The 20,718-nt window shown below is 44.3% G+C and overlaps 1 protein-coding gene across 4 annotated transcripts in view; it reads right to left on the bottom strand.

The window, feature by feature from the left end:
- LOC117769153 (A disintegrin and metalloproteinase with thrombospondin motifs 2-like) overlaps positions 1–20,718 on the bottom strand; it is a 112,978-nt gene that overhangs the window by 25,502 nt on the left and 66,758 nt on the right. For all 4 annotated transcript variants that reach the window (XM_034597846.1, XM_034597847.1, XM_034597849.1 and 1 more), the window contains exon 4: positions 1,355–1,560. In XM_034597846.1, coding sequence (XP_034453737.1) covers positions 1,355–1,560 — 206 coding nt within the window. The remainder of the gene's footprint in view (positions 1–1,354; positions 1,561–20,718) is intronic.

Below are 20,718 nucleotides of genomic sequence, written 5' to 3'. Positions count from 1 at the left end.
TTTGTTAACGTAAACTCCCCCAGTCAGGGTGGAGCAACAATGCAAAAGAGCTCAGTGTAAAGCAAGTGCTGCCGAGTGACTGGGAGGGCGAGGGAAAGACGGAGAGGGGATGAAATAAACCAGAGACGAAGAGAGAGCGAGAGCGAGCGAAAGAGAGCGAGAGCACCCATCCTGAAGTGAGCAAAGCAAACTTTCAAGAAGAAAGTCGCCCAGATGCCACGCGTGGGAGGCAACCCTTATTTATTCATTTCTGTTTATCTGGCTGTCAGTAATTTATTCCGAATGCACTGTTTAAAATACTCCTTCTCCCTCTGTCTCTCCGTCTCTTCCCCAGAGATTGGCGGGGGGCTGCGACAGGGCTGCATACTCCCCTCTCCCATATTGTCTAACAAATATCTGAGAGGAAGGCAGAGAGCACAGTGGCTCTTGTTCTTTGTCGAGCGCTGAGCGGAGACAAAGAGGTGTGGCAGGATTTGTTGCTCAACGCTTGCACCTGCTTGACTGTCGGAGATTGGCTCCTTGCGCAGTGGTCGCAGCACGAGCAAAAGCAAACAGGTGCGTGCACGGAAACAGATGTGCACACACACACATGCGAGCACGCACGCGCACACAAATTCGTGCAACCGGTGCTCTCACCACAGGTTTAATTTGCAGAGATTAAAGTCTGTAGTGTGCTCAATGTCACACCAACACACAAACACATGTGTATGCACACACACAAGCACGCACACGTAAAAACACCTGGGAGTATGACTGCTTGGCAAAGTGTTGTTGTGGCCTGGAGCATACTACCTGCTGTTTTTGCATCTCTCTCTCTCTCTCTCTCATACAAACACACACACATGCACGCACACACACAATAAATGAATGATGACACGACACAAAGCTTGATGAAACGATATGTGGGAGCCCCTTCAGAGCACAGGGCTCATCTAACACACACACACACACACACAAATGAAATCTCATCATATTCAGATAGAGAAGAAAGGATTACCTGCGGCTGATTGCTGGATGAGAACATGTAGGAAGGGAATTGAATCCTCATTCAGATGATGTGTGTGTGTGTGTGTGTGTGTGTGTGTGTGTGTGTGTGTGTGTGTGTTAGATTCAGCCCTTTCTTTGACCTCTCTGTGACTCATTTCCCATTAAACTCCAATGGAACATTTTTCCCATTTAATAATTCAATTTTTGGAAAGAAAGACAACAAATGTCACTTCTGGGCATCAGGGAACCTATGTATTAGACATGCACATTATGAGATACCTCAAACGTTGGCAGTTAACATGACAAGTGTCCAGTTCAATCACACATTCTTGTATTTGACGTGTGTGTGCGAGCCGGCAACACTTACGATGTTCATGAGTGTGAGCAGGTACTTTTGGACGTGCTCCTTCCCGTGAAACTGGACCACTGAGTCGTCAACGCCCAGCAGCACCTCAATGTTGTAGGCCCTGTCCAGCGTCTGTCTGCGCATTCGCCCTGCTCTCGTGTGGTTGATGCTCTGCTCCACGCCGCGGTACAGGGACTCCAGGTCCATCAGACCACCGAGGTCAGCACCTAGATGTGGAAAAACAAAAAGGTAAAGGGAGGAAAAACTAGAATTAGAATTTTTTCCAGATTTATATCAGGTAACCGTGACCTTTGATCACTTAAGTCTTACCAGTTAATGTTTGAATCTAAGTGATAACTAAATGTGAAGAAATTCCCTAAGGGCAGACTATCACCTTCAATAGGCCAGGAACATGTTTCGTGAGGCCACCGTGACCTTTGACCCCCAAAATCTAATCAGCTCTTCTTGGAGTCCAAGTGAATGTTTGTACCAAATTCGAAAGAAACTCCTTCGAGGTGTTGTTGAGATGTTGAGATCACAAGAATGAGAGGTACGTACAGACAGACCAGCTGACAACATGACACTTCCAAAAGGAAAGTTGTAGGACAGAGCTGAAAGTGTCTGTACAGCTCCATAAAGCTGAGGGGAGCAGCAGAGTCAGGTGATGCATCCCTGCAGGTTCCTCACCACAGCAGGAGTTTCACAGTAGACATTTCATTTTACACATTCTTTGTTTAAAAAATGTTGATAATAGCCCCTTTGAATATTTCCTGACATAAACCATGTTGCTGTGCAATGTCCTGTGTTATTATTGTAACTTCACTGTGCTCCGAATCCTTGTTTTAACTCTCAGTAAATGTTTGCAATGCTCAGCTGCCATGTGTCCAACGCCATTACTTATTACATTTTTCACATATGCACGTGCACTCAACCGCGCACTCGCACGTTGATGTCTGTGCGTCTGTCTTCTGTTTACTTTTCGATGACACCAGTTGACAGAATCGAGCATGTGTGTCCCTCGTAACTGGTGGCAACGGTGCGGCTATCCTTCGCAGATCCTCTCCTAATCAACCAAATATTTCTGCTCCCATCTGAATAAAAGCAGCAGATGGTGCTTGCTAAACACATGGATTAAGACGGCTCCCTCACACAGGGGCTGCCCACCCTGCTCTTTTCTTGGCTTGCGACATGCTGGGAAAAAATGCAAATTACACGAAAAACTCAATTCGAGGTTATTCCATTGGAAAGTGTGCAACCCACAGCAGCCCTGATTTGTTCAGATCACTAATTACTTCCGTGGTTCTGCCTACACAGGTATGTCAGAGTGTGTGTGTTAAGTTGTGTGGACATTTTTGGACCACACGCTCCTAAATGACGATGTTTTAAGTGCCCAGTCTTATCTAGTTTCCTTTTAAATCTTTAAAAACCAGGCAAAGACTTGCAGGAAGCGAGGATACAGAAGATAAATTGTCCCCGTTTTCAGAGCCAAGGCCATTCTTCCCTCATCATCCCTCTTCCTGCCTCTCTCATCCTCCTGGTATGTAGACACAGCATGGCCTCGCTTGTATGGAAGCCATGGAAGGCCAAGTCATGCAGTCTTGAACATGTGGTCTCTGTGGAATCCACAAAGCATAATACTTCCCGACTCCAGCCAAGGCCTCCCACAGCAGAGGATGATACACAACTCAGCTCACGGAGTGTGTGCGTGAACGGGTGTGTGCGCGCAGGTGCTCGTGTGGACAAACATTTCCAATTGGGCCATAAATCACTGGTCCAACAGAAGCCTTAATTTAGCTGAGGCTCGGATGCTGAGCCGACTAACTGTAATGGATGTTTTTGACTGCAAAGCTAAGATTCTGAGTTGATTCAACACGTGGCATGAGGGGAGCGTCGGAGCTCCACTGTTTTGACACGTACAGTTAGAGCAAGTGTTGAGTGGAGGGGAAAGAAACAAGATGCAAGAGGAAGATACAGGGAAGACAAGGGGAGGGAGGGAGAGAGAGTGATCTGCCACCTTGTCTCCCAATCAGCAAGGGGCATCCCGCGTTCCCACTCCCTCTTATGCAACGTTTCCTAGGCAACGGGCTCATGGGTAAAACAAGGACCGCATGGCTAATATTGGCTCCTGAGTCGCTAGCGGATTGAATCTGGAAGTCTGAATATCTGCCCACATCCCAGTGAGTGACAGAATACCCACACAGAACGAGAGAGAAACAGGAGGTGGGGGGGGGGGGGGGCAAAGATAGAGACGGATATAGCGAAAGACAAGAGACCCTGAGAGGAGAATTTAAAGATTATTGCAGCACATACTTTTTGTTCTATGGCAAAGCTTGTCTCTGTCACACACACACACACACACACACACACTGAACACTTCGCCGTCTTGTTAGCAGGGGAAGCTGGATATGAGGCGGTGCACTTCACAACAACCCTTGGCTCTTCCTAGTTATGGCTGCCTTTAACGAGCCTGATGTCATAACCACCCCATCTGCTTTCAAAGACAGGTCCAGATATTTTTACCTTTTGCTTATGTAATGTTGAGACAAAACAGAAAAAAAACTGCATTGTGTTGAGCGCTCTCGCAGTGTTGGAAAACTGCGGATAACTGTGGACACCGCACAGCACGGGGCCTTAGCTGTATGCTAGGTAGAGGAACACGGTAGAGATAACTCAAAGTGACACGAGCCCTGTGGAAAAACAAGACGTAACTGAACCAAAGGTTGGAAGGTGCTTGACCAGGTGGCGAGCAGCGACTGTCTAATTCTTTCCATTTCATCATCGCACCTCTGTCCTTGCTTACTTTTTGCTAAAAACGCTACTTTCAGCTCGCTTCAGCCGTTTCGGAGCAAGTTCTTTTTTTTTCCCAGAGAAAAACTTGGAGGAATAAGAGAGACGGAGGGAGGCAGCGAGGGAGGTGAGAGGTAGAGCTTGAGGGGTGTGATGGATGAGAGAGAGAGAGAGATGAGAGGAGACCAGAAGGACCTTGGGTGTTGTGAGTTCCGCTTCAAGCTCCTGCAGTGATGGAGAATATCGCTCCGTTGTAGAGCATCCGAGTCTGCGTGTGTCTGCGAGTGCAGAGGGCGAAGCATCAGGGTGTGTTGTCGAGGAATAGCTTCCGTTAGCCTTTGTTACTAAAACTGTTATCGCTCTGAACCTAAAGGGGATTGATCATGACTATGTTCCCTTTTTCTTTCTCCATCATCATTTACAGTCTCAAATCTCATCCTCCCACAGCTCTTACCTGCACGTACGCACACACGCACGCACACACACACACACACACACACACACACACACACACACACACACAACCCTTCAAGTCTCTTCCTACCTGCAGCTTTCTTTCCTCTTTTCAGGTCCTACCCACTTGTTCTCCATCCTCATTTACATTTTCTCACTCCCACCCATATACATACCTCTCCCCTCCACTGCCACCATCACACGCAAAAAAAACCCACCGTATGCAGCCCTCCTCACACACACAGTCACACACACACACGCACACACACACACTCCCGCACTATGCTCAGGTGGGGTATAGAGCGCGGCCTTATTAGGAGACAAAGGTTCTTTGTCTTTCAACCTTTGCCAAATGTCAAGAATGTCTGGTTGCCGGCTGAATATTAGGAGGGGAGAGAGAGAGAGAGAGAGAGGGGGGAGTAAGGGGAGACCACAAGCCACAACAACAGAGAACACCTAATGATGATTCGGGTCAAGTCCACATCTACCTACAGTGCAGGGCTTTGGTTTAAGGTGACCGACAGTCAGGGGTGGCACATCGCTCCGCGTACAGCAGCTCTACTGTGCAGTGACTGACCTCTACAACATGTGGGGATGTTGCTTTCAGCTCCAAGTCGCTGGACCAGCCTTCCAGCTGATAAATATTGATATTTTAAAAAGTTAAATTAAAGTAAAATTCAAAACCCACCGATCTACTCTGGTTTTTATGTAGCTTTATTTAAATGTTATTATTGTTAATATTATTAGTTATTTTATTCTATTGGTTTCACAACATTTTTATTTAATTTTAAATCCGTTTTGTCAATCATCTGTAAAGCAATTTGAATATAAATAAACTTTGCCACACTGTGGTAGAGGGATTGTGTGTGTGTGTGTGTGTGTGTGTGTGTGTGTGTGTGTGTGTGTGTGTGTGTGTGTGAGTGAGCTAAGCAGACTCAGTAAATCCATTAATTACGACTAGCGTACCACACACATGCATGCGCACACGCACACTCACACTCACACTCACACAATATAATGTTTTTACAAGCCTGGTTGGCTGCTCTTTTACGGCGACACCCGATCGACTTATAAAAGAAACAAAATACGCAGTAAACGAGCTCTTAAAGACGACGAAGGCAGTTAGCGGATGATTGCTGAGGTTGGTCTGGTCTGATTAGTTTTAAGGTGCCACTACATTCCAACAGAGCGTCTTGAGCAACTTCTATAACTCTCTGAAACAGACAATCCAACAATCTCACCATCTCCACACTGTGACTGGTCAGCTGTGCAGAGGTAAAAAGGGGTCCAGGGTCTGACATTTTTTTTTTCTCACACTCTCTTTGTCATTTGTTACATCACTATGCAACACTATAGGAACTATCACGGAGAAACAAGTGTGCAATATTATTCACAGCAAGCATCAAGAATCACTGTATGTCACCCTGAGGCATTTCCTAGCCTCTACCCTACATTGTCTTAATGATGTACACATGTTAAAGTCTTAGAAAGTTAAGCTGTTGTTAACTTGTATAAATATTTAGATAAGAACCACATTTGGAGGCTTGGGTCAAAATTAGGGGGAAATATCTTTTGAAAAAATACAAAAACAGAGAATCAAAATAAGATGTCTTAGATGATAAGATTCAGATTTCAGGAGTTAAGACGAACATGAATGGTGGTTTAGTATCAAATCTCCCACAGAAAGCATCATGAGTAGAAAACCAGCTAGAGCATTGAGAAGAGCATTTCTGTTCAGTGTGCACGAGTGTGGTTCCACAAGCAGGGGGCCCCGCTGAGTCTGCAGCTTCACTCAGGAAATCAATCGATGAGACTTTGGAGGCGGGGCCAGTGGTTGACATCTCTGCTCTTTTGATTAGTCACTTTCAACGCCCACAATTTGGACCGATTGTGATTGTGGATATCCATAATAAGATTTGAAAATGTAATGCTCTGTTCTGTGCACTTGTATCACATGCACATGCATGATTTTTAGAAATGACAGAGCTTTGATTAGATATTTGCTGTAACAATTTCCGAGAGGCGAGAAATTTCAGTTCTTAAAGTGAAAAAGTTGCCTATTACAAAACAGTAATATAAGCAAAAGTTATAATACGTTTATTAACATTAGAGAATTAGCTGCGGCTGCCTAAACACGCAGTCATCCCTCAGGAGTGATTACAATCTTTAGTGTTATTTATTGTGTATTTTGCTTATGATTTGTGTTGGGAGGAGGTGAACTCATTAGTGCTTACCTGAGATCAAGGCTGTCAGTCCACAGGGAGGAACAGTTATCTACACACGTGAACTAATTTACCTACGGACACGTCTTGGTCATATAGCTCGCAGGGGCTATGGACAATTTGTCTCCCCGGTGACAGCTTTATGGGTTGTCAAGGTGATGAGTGGCTCGGACAGCTGACTGTTAACGCTGCTGTTAGCATCTGGGCAGGTAGCAACATGCCACGCTGTCCCACACGATGTCTCCGCACTGAATGCTCATTATTTCTCTGCTGACATATGACAGCTGTAAAGGCTACAGAGTGTGGAACACATAGTGAACTATGCCTCCCATAATCATACTGCCGTTAATTATTTAGGTTGGCAGCAATCTAATTTTACATGGACAGCTCCCTGAAGACCACAATAATTATTCATACATCAAGCACTGAACTTTGCCCATTTATTAATAACCGCTTTAGGTTAGGGCTGTTTATTTGTGGCAGAAGTTTCCATAATGCTGATGAGATGTTTTGGGTGGTCGAGCCTCGGCGGCGAGTTCGTCCAAATGTCTATAATATTTAGGCCGATGCATTTTATCTCTATCTCCCTGAAGTGGAGGAGAGGACCATTTTTTAATATTACATGATATTACACCTGGGTGGATTTCTGGTGGTTCCAGAGACAAGGCAACCTTTAGCTCTCAGCGCTTACATAACTGTCTGTCTGTCAGAGACGCATGGTGCTGGCGGCTGCTGCTGTGCCAGGGTGCACGCCGATCTCCCCCCCCCTGTGTCCTGCCACTCACCACGGTTTCATTAGCCGGGCTGAGCCTTTTCGTTATAAAGTCAATATAACGAGTGCAGAGTTACCTACACATTTATAATGCAAATTCACACTCATGACCGCACGTGTTGTCACAGATGAGCCCAAATGAAGTGGTGTTATTTCTCACAAGCTGCACGAAGCCGAGCGAACGCCTCTTGAAATATCAATAATTACAGCAAGAAGGACAGCCCATGTAAACACATCTCAAAACAAGGTAATCTAATCACTGACGTCCGCAGAGGCAATATTGTAAGCAAAGATCAATCATGTCCCCAAACTCTCCGTCTCTCTGTGGCTGGATCCGGAGAGCTCGATGTAAACTGGAGAGCCTTAGTGTCCAATAAGACAGCAAAGCCAGGCTGATATAGGGCTTACTGCAGGTCTCATCCAGTCTGAGGCTGACCTGTCTGAGAGCCTGTCCGCCTGTCCTTCCCTGCGTCCGTCTGTATTAGCCCCAGAGAGCCAGACATTTATCAAAGTCTCAAAAAAAGTTGGAAAACATCTCCAGCCATGACAGGGCAGCAGAGGTAAACGCATGACATCACCGGAATGCGGACAAAACGGATTCTATCTACATCTGTTATCAGGGTCTCATCAAGCTCCACTGCACGTATGTTTAATGTAAGAAAACTTCAGTGATATATCAGTCTCACTGGGAAACAGTGTGTGCACGAAGAGGAAGATGAAGAGAGCGAGGCTGACAGCCAGGTCCAGCTTATGGAGAAACTATAAAACTCAGCCTCCTGTTTAGCTGAAAGGTTTGTGGCTCTCTCTCTCCCTCTCGCTCACCAACCCTGCAACAACCCCTCTTCATCAGTCTCTATCTCTGTCACCTAATTCTCTCCCTCCATATATCAACTCCGTCCCCCAAAAATTATGTTCACCATACAGCTCATTTACATTATATTTTGCGAGAGATAATTCTGCCTGGATTATGTTTTCATCAGCATAAAGAGGAAATGTTTATATTGAACGTACCAGCAAAACATTCACTGTCATCACATTTCTTTTTTCTGACAACATTTGCTCTGTAAATAAAGCGAGGTGGATGTTTTTATGGCTAGGATTGTGCAAGTCAAAAAGTTGTGGCTTTGCAAACACACAGCTACACTCATGCAAATGCTGTATATACAGTGAGTATGTGTATATAAGGTGAGTTGTAAGGGGATGAGGGGGGAGGGGGGAGGCCGTCCCCTTTCAACCCAAATGACACAAAAAATACCCCCTTAAAGGTCCAGTGTGTAAGATTTAGGTGAAAGGGATCTTTTGGCAGAAATTGAATATAAAATAATCCTACTGATGTCAGTTCTGCCACGCTCTCTTAGCTTCCCCCCCAATCCTCTATGAGAGAGGGTTGTGTGTTGTGTCACCATCACAACAAACACACTGACTCTCTCTCACAGAGATCCACCATTAGCAGCACCAGGAGAAATCCTACCCACGTCGGTGGGCTGTGGCCATCCATAAAGATTTTACAGTCTTCAGCAGATATAGACAAGACAAATATTGATTATAACTTTCATGATGAGTTCAATAGCATTTGGCTGAATGTTGAATTCAGGATGGACACGTGCCCTCTGGGTTCAAACTAATCCCAACATCATCTGCGTCCAAATTATATTTGACTAAGCAGAATTAAGTCTGAAAAGCAGAGTTTTCTACTCCCAGGCTTGTTTTTAATCTTCTGTTCTGCTTCTATCTTTTCATTCGTCTGCTCATTACCTCTGCCCTCTAGCATTGTCATTGCACTAACCGGCACATCAGACTGCGACTTATTACTGATTGGCTGTGAGATATGTTCACTAGTCCTTAACGGAGATCTTTCTATGTATTTTGAACTTGACTTAAGGGCATTATGAAATCAACTAATATGAAATCTCTTGTTTCTGCTGCTCGTTTCTTCTGTCCTTCCTGCTCCTATCCTCATTTCTCCTTCCTTCCTTCACCCACGCCCCCCAGGCAATGTCCTGTCCTGTCCTGTCCTGGTTGTGAGGTGCTCAAAGAGCAGTCGGCACCAGCCACCTGAGACGTCCAGCTCCACAGTTATTATGACAGGCCAACCAGCCAAACATCAGTCAACCTGGGCTCTGTGGGGATGGAGGGAGTGGGGGAGGAGAGGGGAAAGAAAGTGAGGACGAAGAAACATGATGGGAACAAAATAAAAAAACAGCAATGAGGTGAGAGAGGGGAGAGATAATAATGGGAAGGTGAAATAGGGAACTGGGCTCATGCTTCAAATTTTCAGAGAAGCCCTTTGACTCTACTTTGAAAGATAAAACCATCCAGTAATTTTACTTAAAAACGTTTTTCTTTCTTACTTTTCACATTTTACTTTTAATTTCAGTAACTTAAAAAGATTACATACATAACTTTGTACTATAAATTTCCACTGTGCGAAAGGGCATTGAGAAATGGCAGTTGAGGGAAGGTAGGTCAAGACAAGGTCCGAAAGACGGGTGGAACAACATCTGGATAAGTAAGAGTCTCTCTGTGGAAAGTTGAAATTAATCTTTGAAGTTTAAAAAAAGCTGATCCTTTCTTCTCAAAACCTGTGTTTGGAGAAAAACAGACCAGCATTTGGCAGTAAAATACATCATCCAACTGTTGCTCTGAAGGTTGAGTTCAGCCAGTGGCAAAAGAGACATTGCACAGATAGAAAGAAGAATGGAATAAACCAAATATCAGTAAATTCTGGGTGCAAATGTCCTGCAGATATATCTATTTATATAGATATATATATATATATATATAATTTGTTACAAACAATAAAGAAACCCACTTTAACAGTGACAGTTTTATGAGGTGTCATAGTTCCTATTAGTTGCATCAATGTATGACAAAGTGTCTGTGTGAGCACAGCGCTCAGCTTCCACTCTCTGCAGGCACGGTGGACGTGTCAGACCAATTTTAGCTTCCACGATGACACCGAGTCGAGAGGCATGGCTGCTAATATGAGTGCTCTTGCAGACCGTCCACTGCTCGTCAACAAAGAAGACGCGAGAACAGTATTATGGTTTTATTTAGCTTATAAAAGCCTGTGGACACTACAAAGCGCTGCGTCTGTAGATGTTTGAAACTTACTCTGAGCGAGGGAGCAAAAGTGTGATGTATTTTGTGACACATCAACTTTTTGTCATCAGAATTAGCAAACATGCAATGTTTCGTTAACTTTACCATCATTTGCATGAATGCGAAAAAAACAGGTGTTCAAATACCCACTCGGTGTTAGTAATGGTAACTGGATTTTAGCATTTGATGCGTTTGCCTCAGGGCTGATCGGGACCTCTTTTTTAATGTCAAAACCAACATAATAGGAAATTTGACCCACGATTTACGAGAACAACTTCCATTTTTCACTTTACACTTCAACTTGAGGGTTTGCAAGAGCTTTCTAAAACAGGCGACTGCAAACCAAACAGACTGTTAACACCCTATAAACAGGATTCAGGTCACGCTAAAATATACTTGGTTAAAGTGCAAATGGCTGTGACTGGGTGTTAATGCCTCTGCCAACTGCAGAACTGCAGTGAAACACAAGTGTCAAACAAGTTGTGTCAACAGTCGAGTCAAATGCATTTGGTTCCTGTAATCGAGGTACGACAGTCATGCCTCCTCTTTGAGTTTCTCTTCCTGCAACCCTCTCTCATTCTTCTGTTTTTTCATTTATTGTTAGTTTACATGTTCTCTGAAGAGACGGATGAAAATGTCATGTAAACACCTGGATGATTTATTGACAGCCACAGGTGCACCAGGCAACACAGGCAAAGCCGGAGGAAACAGCGACATGATGCCCCCAACAGCACGTATATGTCTGAATCGCCTCCAAAAATAACAAATAACCACCTGGGTTAAAGGTGTGTCAGTCTGTAAACCCACTGAAAGAAGACCATCCCAAGTATCCTTCACTTTTTACTTTCCTCTCCTGCTCCCTTCATTTGATCCGTTATTCATTAAATGCACCTTTTGAAAGGGTAGATGTGGAGTGAGCGGGGGTGAGAGGAAGAGAAAGTTGATGTAAAGGTGTGATACAATATGTATGCAAATATTCTCTCCAAGAAACTCACCAGTAGAGCAAAGCACGGACGCCACAGGGCAGCAGGATGAGGATTTATCATCCAATATCACCTCATCATGGATGGTAATAATAAACACATAAGCTCGGCTGTAACACAGTTATACAACATCTCTAACTCAGCAGCCTAAACTGAGGAGTAAATCTGCAGATTACACTGGAATGACTTAAAGAATCGAGGCATGGAGTAATTGAATACTCTAAAAGCTTGGACACAGGGTGGTGAATAAAAATAAAAGTGTTTTTGGCATTTAAAAAACGGGCTTGCTCTCACACCAAGAAATATTGGTGCCTAGTCGGCACACAAACGCACAGACGGAGTTCTTTTCAATTGCTCAGTGCTCGAGCCAGACGGCACAGAATTAATAAGGCACTACAGTGTATCGGTGTTACTAACTTGGCGGTGTTTCATAACAAAGTCGTTCAGAGCAGTTATCAATTAGAAACAATTAAAAGAGCCATTCATCATTCTTACAAAGCCGCCTCTGTACAGGGAGCCGCGCTGACAGAGAGGCTGATAAAATGTAATCAAAACCACAATCAGCTAAAGAGACTTTCAGAGACTATGTCGAGATCGCACGCCTCAGAGTAGCTCCGCTGCCGAACGCTGCGCGCGTCTATCAAACAAACACAAGGCCACTGAAGCCGTATCTGTGCACAAAAAGTGACCCCATCACACAAACAAGTCCACCCTTATAGTCCATGTGCTGGTCTATCTGTGTGCATTCTTAGGACTGACATTACAGTTTCCTTCTTTCCTGGAAAGCCCAGGCTTCCCATACGAGCGTCTAGATTATCACTGTGTTATTGATAACCAGTGCAGATAAGATCTTAATGCAAATATGCACTAGGGGAAAGTCGGGCCTATCCTGTACAAAGTGTATCTCTGCACATCCAACTTCCCCCATCTCCGTCCCCCAGAGGTGATCGTGATGGCACAGGGTGAGGCTACAGCCCACCCCCCCAACCCTGCCCCCAGGCATATGGTTAATCAATGCATCCTCTTCCGTACGAATGTAACTCTATACTCGAGCAGGGAGGATAGGGGAGCTACCAGCTCGGCCTCCCCCCAGTCTCTCCATCCTTAATGAAGCTCCCAGGTAAACAAATCACTACACACAGGCAGATGGCCAATAAGGGAACAAACACTGGGGATTTTTGATGGGATCTAGACAAAGTTTTTAAACTAGTGGCTAATGACATTTCTTCTCTCTCAGCATCTATTTATCAGCATTAGCTCAAAAATGCTCAATGTGTCATTATTTCCGTGTCTCCTTTTTCGTGTACATGTTTGCAATATGAACCAGGATGCGTTTTCATTTTCTGACCTGGACTAAAGTGGGTGGAATTCATAATCTGCATTGATGAGCGCTTCACAAACAACTATGTATAAGAACCCGTTTAAACCTGGTATTAACGTCCGTCCTGAGAGATCCGATCACAAGTGGTCCGCTCTGAGTTCAGGTCTGAACGCAGCTAGATGCGTCCTCAATGCGTCCTGAGATCTGATCACTCCGTGCGGATTCATTCGTTCAATCCCTCCTGACTCCGCTCGTCTCCTCTCACTCACACCGACAGACACACAAACATTGTAATCGGACTAAATTGTTAACTCAGACTGGGTTAACAAAACATCATTTGGTTTTCACAGGCTCAAATGATCCAATTCTATTTTTTCCAATCAGAAGTGGCCACAGGAGACACATTCAGGAGGTATTTTAATACCAGGTGTGGACAGGGCCTAAGATGACAGGGAACAAAGAAAAACACATGGACAAGATGTGGAAGTTTATCTCAAACTTCTGCTTCCCAGGGTTTTAACAGGTAGTTTTTCGATGCAATGTCAGGCAGCACATGGCAGTTGAGGCCCTTCCCAGGCTTGGACGGTCATGAAAGTCTCCCTGCTCAATCATTACTACAAAAGTGCGGTTCAATATAATCTAGTTCTCCGATAAGAGGTCACAGAAAAACACAGAAACTTCAGGAGAGTTAAGTGAGGTTAAACGAAGTTCTCGCTGCTGCTGTCCTCACCATAGCAACAGTCCCTGAGGCCTGTGTGTGTAATAGTGTTTAGAGCATCGGCTGTATATTAAGATGGATGACATGACAGCTCCAAAAAAGTGAAGCCTAAGTGTTTAGATCCCTCCCGGTGGCTGGCTGCAGTATAGGTCATCTTTTCTCTCATTTCAGGTATAGCTTCCTCCTAAAAAACAGGGGGAGGCGTCGTGATTGACTGCTGAGACTGACTCGTGATTGGTTCCAGGTCCATCCCCTGGCTCTGGCTCCGAATGGTGGCGTTCATATGCAGGATCTTTTGGCTTAATAATTGGATAGTGGGAGGAAGCGAAGACGTGTTGTCCATCTTTATATAAAGTCCATCGCTTAGAGCTATTCGCCAAACCAAACATATGGAGAAAAAAAAGAGTTGTAATGTTCTTGATGAAGGGCCTTAACTCAATCGTATCTCATGCATGTAGTTTGTTTTGTCAGAGTGATGCCATGCAGCTGTTATAATGTGTTAAAAGAAAAAGCTAATTTCAAGTGGGAAAAACACTACTTAGTAACCATAGCGTAACGTGATGCATGAATCAATGAGATAAATGTCTGGTTGATGTCTTATGGGCATTCACCATTCACCAATTATCTGGTCTGTGTTATAGGATTCATCGATTATCAATTATCACCCTTCAGTCAATGACTCAATCAGAACTTGGCATTATCTGAGGTGAACCATTGCCGGCCTCCAGTGTCTTTCTCCTCCAGTTACACTTAATAAAAAGAGGTTGTTATAAAGGAATAGTTTCCCTGCTATCCCTATCCCAGGAGCTGGCAGGAAGACTTGTCTCATTCTCCTCGCTCTGCAGAGCAAGTAATACCCACTAATCCTACACACAGGAAGAGGCTGAGGGGATGAGAGAGGGAAGAGAGATGGAAAGAAAAAGAGGGGGGAAGAGCTAATGTCATTATTTACAGTCCTATCTTCAGCCAGTCACAGCTTCACCCTTACACAACAACATGTCCGTCTGTGTGTGTGTTTGTGTGTGTGTGCGTGTTGTCACCAGAGCAGGCCCAGTGTGGAGGACTAGATACAGACCAAAATGTTGCAATCGCCAACAGCGCTCATTTAGTGGGGTTCGGACACACACACACACAAACACGCATGAGCTCCCACGCCCATCCAGTTTGATGTAATGAGATATCTACTGTTTCCCAATTGAGCCTCTTCATCCCCCACAGAACAGAAACAACTGACGGAAAGGAAAGGAAGACGAAGGAAAGGAAATGGAAAAGAGAGCGAGGGGAAGGAAAAGTGAATGAAATGGAACAAAAGGAAAAGAGAGGGTCTAAGGGACAAGGAGCAGAACAAAATTCCTGTGTTTCTGTCTTCTCCCCTTCTCTGTTTAAGGGAGTAATATATCTCCATCTCTGTCTATCCTGTTGTAATAGAGTAGGTCTCACTACACTGCCTGAGGAAATTGCCTTATGGTCCCTATGACCCTCGTCTATATGTAGCGCCACACACACACACACACTCTCTCTCTCTCTCATGGTGGTGGCCCCAGTGACACTGCTTAAATATTAATGACCTGATTCTCTCTCATTAATAATAGCTGCAGCGCTGATTACTGTGCGTATTGATGTGTGCACGTGTGCATGTGTGCACACATATGGATGGAGTATTTGTTCCGCCTGTCAGTGGCATATTACCCTCCGAAAGGATTACTGCCATTACTTGCATTACTAAGGTAAATTAAATTAAATTGAATTACATAACAGCGAGGATGTTAAAGGTTAATATATGGTGATAAATCCATTGTCGGTTCGTGTCAGCGTGTGTGTTTACACACATGCAAACACACAGACTTACAGATATACAGACAAATGCACACAGACGGACATTCGCTCAGTTAAGCCATGCATGAGGCGTGTGAGATGCAGCTGGCTTAAGCTAGTTTAGAACTAAACACACACACACACACACACACACACAGACACAGACACACACACACACACACACACACACACACACACACACACACACACACACACACACACACACACGCCGACAAAAGGCATGAGTAGACTTCAGTATCCATTGGGTTGTAATGGAGAACTTTGCCTTCCCCTGCTAAGAATAGCCGTAGTGTAGCAAGCCATGAAAGAGGAGTGAAAGGAGTCAGTGGGTAGAAAGACGAGTGTGATTTGATGAGCTGTGTCCTTTAGTAAAGATGAGTCAGCGAGTTATAGTAGCACACACATGGGGACGAGAAAGCAAAACAAGGCGTTCACCGGTGGAGAGAAATGTGCTTTGATTAATTTATGTATTTCTATTTAGTTTTTGTGGAAAGAATGATGTACTTGTAGTTATATACTTGATGATCCTGTCGTCATTACACCAGCTGCTCCTCCTGTTTGGCATGTGTGGACTCTATGTCTGTTCTGTTTGTTCATATGTTAGTGTGGGTGCTCTGGTTTGTGTGTGTATTTCTGTGGCCAACAACAACCCCACAAAAGTCCCATTTCCCTGATGAATTACACGAAACTACATTTAGACAGGGAGGGAGAGAGAAGTCGTGAAAGAAAAGAGTAGAGGGCGAGAAGGAAAGAGAAGGTAATCATTGCTTCTTAAGATTGTAATGCAGTTACAGGACGGTGGAATCTGCTTAGCAGTGTACCACAATTTCTACCACTCGCTCCCACATAGAAACACACAAAACTGAGGTTTTCTGATACCGATACCAACATTGAAAAATGCCTCTAATACTGCCTAAAATGCCGGATCTGGCAACGGCGAGGACGCAAAGCTATGAAGCGGTCTCATACCACGTCTTTTTTTTACCTAGATGAAAATGTGATTTTGAAATAACTTCTTTCTTTGCCGCTCTACTGCCACCGGTGCTGTTTTCAGAACGGCGGGTGTATCATACGCCAGAACCGGCGGCATCATGAGTGTTATCGTTGACATGCTTGCTAAGGTACTATAGTGTTACTGGAGGATCTTACTGATGCGTTGCACTAACTATGCACCAAACGGACGCAGGATACACGTCTTGCATAGGTGTAGTTAACAGAAAGTATATTTTGACCCCAAAACAGCGACACTATAGTCAAAACCTCAGTTTCAAGGGGTTTCGTGCATCCCTGGATTTATTTGTGTTCCCTATCAGTCATGACTGTCAAACTGGAAAATAAAAGTTCGATGACTTTCAATGTATTTGTTTTTCAAAGGTATTGGTAGATACGCAGAGTCCAGTTACTGCAATCGGTATCGGGAAAGGAAAAATGGTATCGAAAAACATCTCTCTACAACATACACTTCATAATCCTGCTCTTCGGGTCGCCGTTTTCTTATTCTCCCACCTGACTGACAACCTCATCCCCACTCACCCCTCCTCCACCCCTCAGGCAGAGGTGCAATTCAGACTCCAGCGTCCAACCGCCCACCCACGTCAGGTCTCTCTGGTCCTGGCTGTCGCTACTCGCATTGTCTGGCTGTCGCTGATGGAAATCATCTTGTTAGTGCTGTGCTAATGTCTGCTCTGGATTCCTGGGACACTCTGGCTGCCAATATTTTAATTGGCTGACTCTATTAATATTGCATTCGTTTAAATACAGCACATCACCTTTCCCTTCGCTGAGTCTGACCCTGTGGCTGGCTGCTTGCTATGTCGGACTGGGAATATAGATAGAGGGAAATTATTCTCACTTTGACATATTGCTTTGGATTGCTTTTTTTTTTTGGTTAAGGTATGCTTGTCAACAGTTTTAGTGAAATTAATTAATTTAATTTTATTGACTTTTGAATTTGAAGATTAAAAGGTCAGCAGTAGAGAAGATTTTTTAAAGGAACACATTCATATATTTATGGAAGTAGGGAAGTAAGTTTTAGGAAATCATGTGCCCCCTTCTTTATTTTTTAAGTGGTGGGGATGGAAGTGGTGATGATGTAAGAGGAAACAATTTAAACAGCCAACGAGACACGAGCCTGATGACTCACGGACAGAAGGGGAAGAATCAAACTTAGATGGGGATACATTGAGTTTGTTGGGTTCACTCTGCTCAGAGTGTGCGTGCGCTCGCTATAAAAATGCAGGTGAGCATGGTGCTCCCTCTCCCACTCTCTCCCTCTCCCACTCTCTCTCTCTCTCTCACACACACGCACACGCACACACACACACCTGTCAGCCCTAGGGCTACCTCCAGGACAGAATGGATGATGGAGTTATGGGAGAAAAAGGAAAACACACGGAGTGGAATAAGTTAGGGACGGTGATATAAAAAGAAAAGAGGCAGAGAAATGAAGAAATACAACAAATTCATTCATATCAAGGAAATGTATTTGGAACCTAATTTAGCGGTTAGGCTGTCATGCAATGAATCATAAGGCCATTACTAACCATTATTTTGTCAGTTGTATAGATGTGAAAGTCTTTCTAACTGTCGTTGCCTGATATAAGCACTCGCCAGCGGTAATGATTTAGTCGAGTTGTTGGTTGATTCAGGTCCAAATTTTGACATTTTCTGTAGTAAATAAGCATAGTGACTGCCCTCTACTGGTTAAAACCCAGCTATTTCAGTTGAAGTTTGCTATTGGCTGATAACGAGGCAGCTTATGTCACCAACCAGCCAGTCATCGATATAAACCAATGTCTCCAACTGTGCAGATTGTGGAAGAGGATTAATATCGAAAAGTGTAGTGAGCAGGTCGTGTGGTAATTCCATTGTTTTAGAACTTATCAAACGTACGCCAACATTAGCCTTTTAATTAACGTTACATTACCACTCAGCGACTTCCTCAGCTATGAGAGCTCCGGCTTCGGGCGTAACCGGAGCCAAGAGCTCCTGTGGCCCAGGACCACCATGGTCCTCCAACACACTGATGCCCACTTCAGGGGATTTTAGAGATGAAAAGTCCTCCACGTGTAACGAGCCCCTTGTAGCAGAGGGACCACGCGATTCTATGACGCTCTCCATTATTTTTGTGGCCTAAGGACGTCTCTGACAGTGATGCTGACATCCGGCCCCACCTCCTTCACCCTTCTCACATCCAGCAGCACCTCTCTCTCCCCCTCAGTCCCATTTTTTTCACAATCATGAAGTGGAGTCGAGCTTAGATCTGGGGGTGGAGTTACACTTTAAGCTCTTGGTTACAAAGACTTTGGGAAAATAGCTCTTGCTCCATTGCGATGAAACCATGGTTGATAGCAAGTGATTCTTGTGTCCTAGTGGAATCCCACTCAGCTCGACTTAGGAACTGGAGATGGAATTATTTTCCCAGTACAAAAGCTCCACAAATTTGAATTTTATCTTCCAAAATTGCGTTTTTTGCAAAAAACATTTTTACTGCACATTTTTCAACTACCCACGTTTTTCCCTTTCTTTCATAGCATTTACAAGCTTATGCATCTTTCTGTGGAACCGCATCCTCGTGTGAGCTAATATGAGATTAGAGGCGAGAGACAGAAATCATCTTACTGAAATGTAAATCCCATGATTGAGTGTTTATTCAACCACTCTGTCTGTATTTAGTGTCGTATTGTTCTCTGTATGTTAGCACAGCACTGTACCTCACGTGCTCTATGGCTGGATACACTCGCTGAAATCCTTATTTAGCTGTTTGGCGGCACCATAAACAGAGCTGGGTGTGAGCCCCTAAACCTGCCAGTTTGACACAGTTAGGCACACAGCACCGAGAAAGCAACCACGGTTGTTATGAGCTTCAATCGTTGGGGGAGCGCGAGGTAAGTAAAGAGCTTCGACAAAGTTAAAGTTATCAATCTGAAAAACACTTTCTGCCTGCGCTGAAAAGTTGAGTATTTGGAAAAAGCTCTGAATTTTGCACATTATTTGAGGTTTGTAATAGATGACAGAGTGACGATACACTGACTTGACAACGCACTAGACTTTATTTGGCAGCCCTGAAGGTGAAAATTGGTGTCAGGGGGAATGTAAGCACAGGTAAGATAGTGAAGCGAGCTGGAGTTTGTCCGCGCACACGTGTGATGTGAGTCATAGTTGCTCCTACGGCCTTTAGCGCCCATTCATCTGTCATCCATCGTCTCAGCTCGGCTCTGCTGCCATCTCAATCGCCTGACATAATACTCCACATGCACAACACACACCTTCGCTGTCTCTCTTGTTCTCTCTCAGACACACACACATCCACACAGTACACGGTGTCACCAGCGGAGTGTGAGTGGAGCCGAGACACTCGCACTGTGTCCCAACAGTGTTCCCTGATTAACGAGATGGTTTGTTCTCTTCCTCAGGCCTGGACCAATCAGGCACGGGGACACAAATCTCTCCCCGCTGGTGATGCTGAAGGCCACCGGCCACTATTTATTGGCAATCTCAGCCCTAACTACCCAGACAGAGAGGGAAACACGCTTGCCACAGGCGGACACCACCACCATGTCTGTCTCTGCGTGTGTTTTTCATGTGCTGTAAATTTTTCTAGGGGAAATAAATATGCCTGCTAGTATCATGAAATAACATTTTGGGGGTGCATCAAACAAACACAGCGAGATACACAGGGATCTCCCTATTTTTAGAGCGTGTGGGTTTGTCGAAGACGCATTAAAACCACAAACCCATCAAAGCTGTGATTAAAGAAGATTATAACATGAACTAAAAAAAATGATGTCTTCTTATATCTTAACAGAATAATTCCTTCTTCTTTTTTTTTTTACCTCTCTGGACTTAATTAGCAGGATTTAGTCGGCTCGGTGCTGTAGCAGCTCAGCTAAAGTCAAGTTAGTAATTGCCGTGTTTATCTGCTTTCAGAGTAAAAATAACCCACACAGAGAGGTTGTGACAGTGTGGCTGCTTCCAGCAAAGCAATAGTCCTGTTTTGTTCGTTGAAATCTGAAAACAGCTCCTCGTGGCTGGTTCTATTTTTTTTTCTTCCTGAAAGGCCTTGATGACAGCTTTGTTGGCGAAACGCTTAACAGGGTTCCCAGTGATTATATTAAGAAGACTTCAATTATTTACAGTGTCTGTCTTTTTATAACATCACATCAACCGCTAAATTACAGATTGTGCTGGT

The sequence above is a fragment of the Hippoglossus hippoglossus genome, chromosome 10, assembly GCF_009819705.1.
Source record: "Hippoglossus hippoglossus isolate fHipHip1 chromosome 10, fHipHip1.pri, whole genome shotgun sequence".
Taxonomy (NCBI): domain Eukaryota; kingdom Metazoa; phylum Chordata; class Actinopteri; order Pleuronectiformes; family Pleuronectidae; genus Hippoglossus; species Hippoglossus hippoglossus.
The sequence above is the reverse complement of the archived record's forward strand: the minus strand, read 5'-3'. Positions and strand labels throughout refer to the sequence as shown.